The sequence below is a fragment of the Penaeus monodon genome, chromosome 32 (genome assembly GCF_015228065.2).
Source record: "Penaeus monodon isolate SGIC_2016 chromosome 32, NSTDA_Pmon_1, whole genome shotgun sequence".
Lineage (NCBI taxonomy): Eukaryota > Metazoa > Arthropoda > Malacostraca > Decapoda > Penaeidae > Penaeus > Penaeus monodon.
Genome location: NC_051417.1, coordinates 12,547,008 through 12,548,377, shown reverse-complemented (window position 1 = coordinate 12,548,377; position 1,370 = coordinate 12,547,008). Strand labels below are relative to the sequence as shown.

The 1,370-nt window shown below is 37.8% G+C and overlaps 1 protein-coding gene across 1 annotated transcript in view; it reads right to left on the bottom strand.

The window, feature by feature from the left end:
* The window catches only part of LOC119593500 (neuronal acetylcholine receptor subunit alpha-7-like), a 113,209-nt gene that overhangs the window by 90,210 nt on the left and 21,629 nt on the right, over positions 1-1,370 (bottom strand). The window contains exon 2 of the mRNA XM_037942450.1: positions 790-970. Within this exon, the coding sequence (XP_037798378.1) occupies positions 790-970 (181 nt within the window). The remainder of the gene's footprint in view (positions 1-789; positions 971-1,370) is intronic.

Genomic DNA, 1,370 nt, shown 5'->3' with positions numbered 1-1,370 from the left:
GTATCGAGTTTTTCCTTCATTTTTGTAGAGAGAGATTTAGCAGTCCGTTTTCTCAACTTCTTGAATACTTTAGTATTTCTTGACACACAATAGTTTTACACTGCTCCATAAAACTCAAACTATGATGTCTACACTGCATTTCTTTTAAAGACAGATTGTAATGTGATTAAAAAGAATAATGATCTCTATTCTGTCTAATCCTATGGCAATTATATGAGCATTTCTGTTCACATGATATTACAATGGACACTTAATCATTATAAAAGCAACTAGAGGGTTTTTGGTCTATGATGATACGTACATGCACGTTGATTTACAAGGAACTCTGGCACTAATTCATACTTTCCATTGTGACAAATAAGTCGTTTTGGTCTCTTGGTTTACTGTGGTGTGAGACTAAATCTACACTTGGAATTTTGAATGAAATAATTTATTTAAGAGTAGCAGAGGAATTAGTTAATCAGTGGCCGTTTGAAGCTTGCCCAGTATTCTTTGTTTGATTTTCCTTCACCTTTTTTACCATTCTTTCTCTTTTGATCATGTATGTCTTTAGCAAAATTTGATTAGAAATAACTCCGACTGGAAGCTCTTGCTTGTTTCAATGGTGATTATACAGTACATCCAATAACACACATACACACACAAAGAACGTGCAGCTTTCCAGTAATGTTATGAATTATCTCTACCTTTACTCTCTGAAAGTTACTTCCGAAAAAAGAAAAGCTTTGTCTGTACAGCAAATTTCCCCATTTACTTCAGTACTTTTTGGTGGGTGTTATGGATCAGTACCTGCCATCCAGAGTAGGTCCATGAGCCAAATTTCATCTTGCACCTTTGGTCGTCAAAGGGGAACCAGGTGATATCTATTTTGCAGGTGGACTTGAAGATGCCAGGTGGTATATAGAGGCAGGTGCCGTCGGAAGAAACCACCACTTTGGTCTGGTAGGTGCCATCGAAACCCTCATCCGCGCTGGACAAGTGGGTGATGGAGGTGTGGGGTCAGTTGTGGCTGATAGCTTTTTAAAGAGTTCTCTTCAGACTCTAACGTTCTCTTTTACTTTTTTTACTTTATATATATATTTTTTACTTTTTTAAAGTCTTTTTTTAGGTTTTGGTTTTGTTTCCCTCAAGAAATATGACTTTTTTGTTAACTGCCTAACTATAGGGTTCGAGACTTGAACAAATCAATGCTAGGTGACCTGACACAGCAAGCATTGACGTGAGAGGCCTGTCAGCACACGGCATCACCCCGAGTTCAACGTTCCAACTTTGCCGTGATAACCAGAAAGGTTTTCTGAAGAACCTTATGCAGCTCTCACTTGGGTAAGTGCAGCTTAGCAACACTCTGGTACATTTTTGGTGTTTAATTT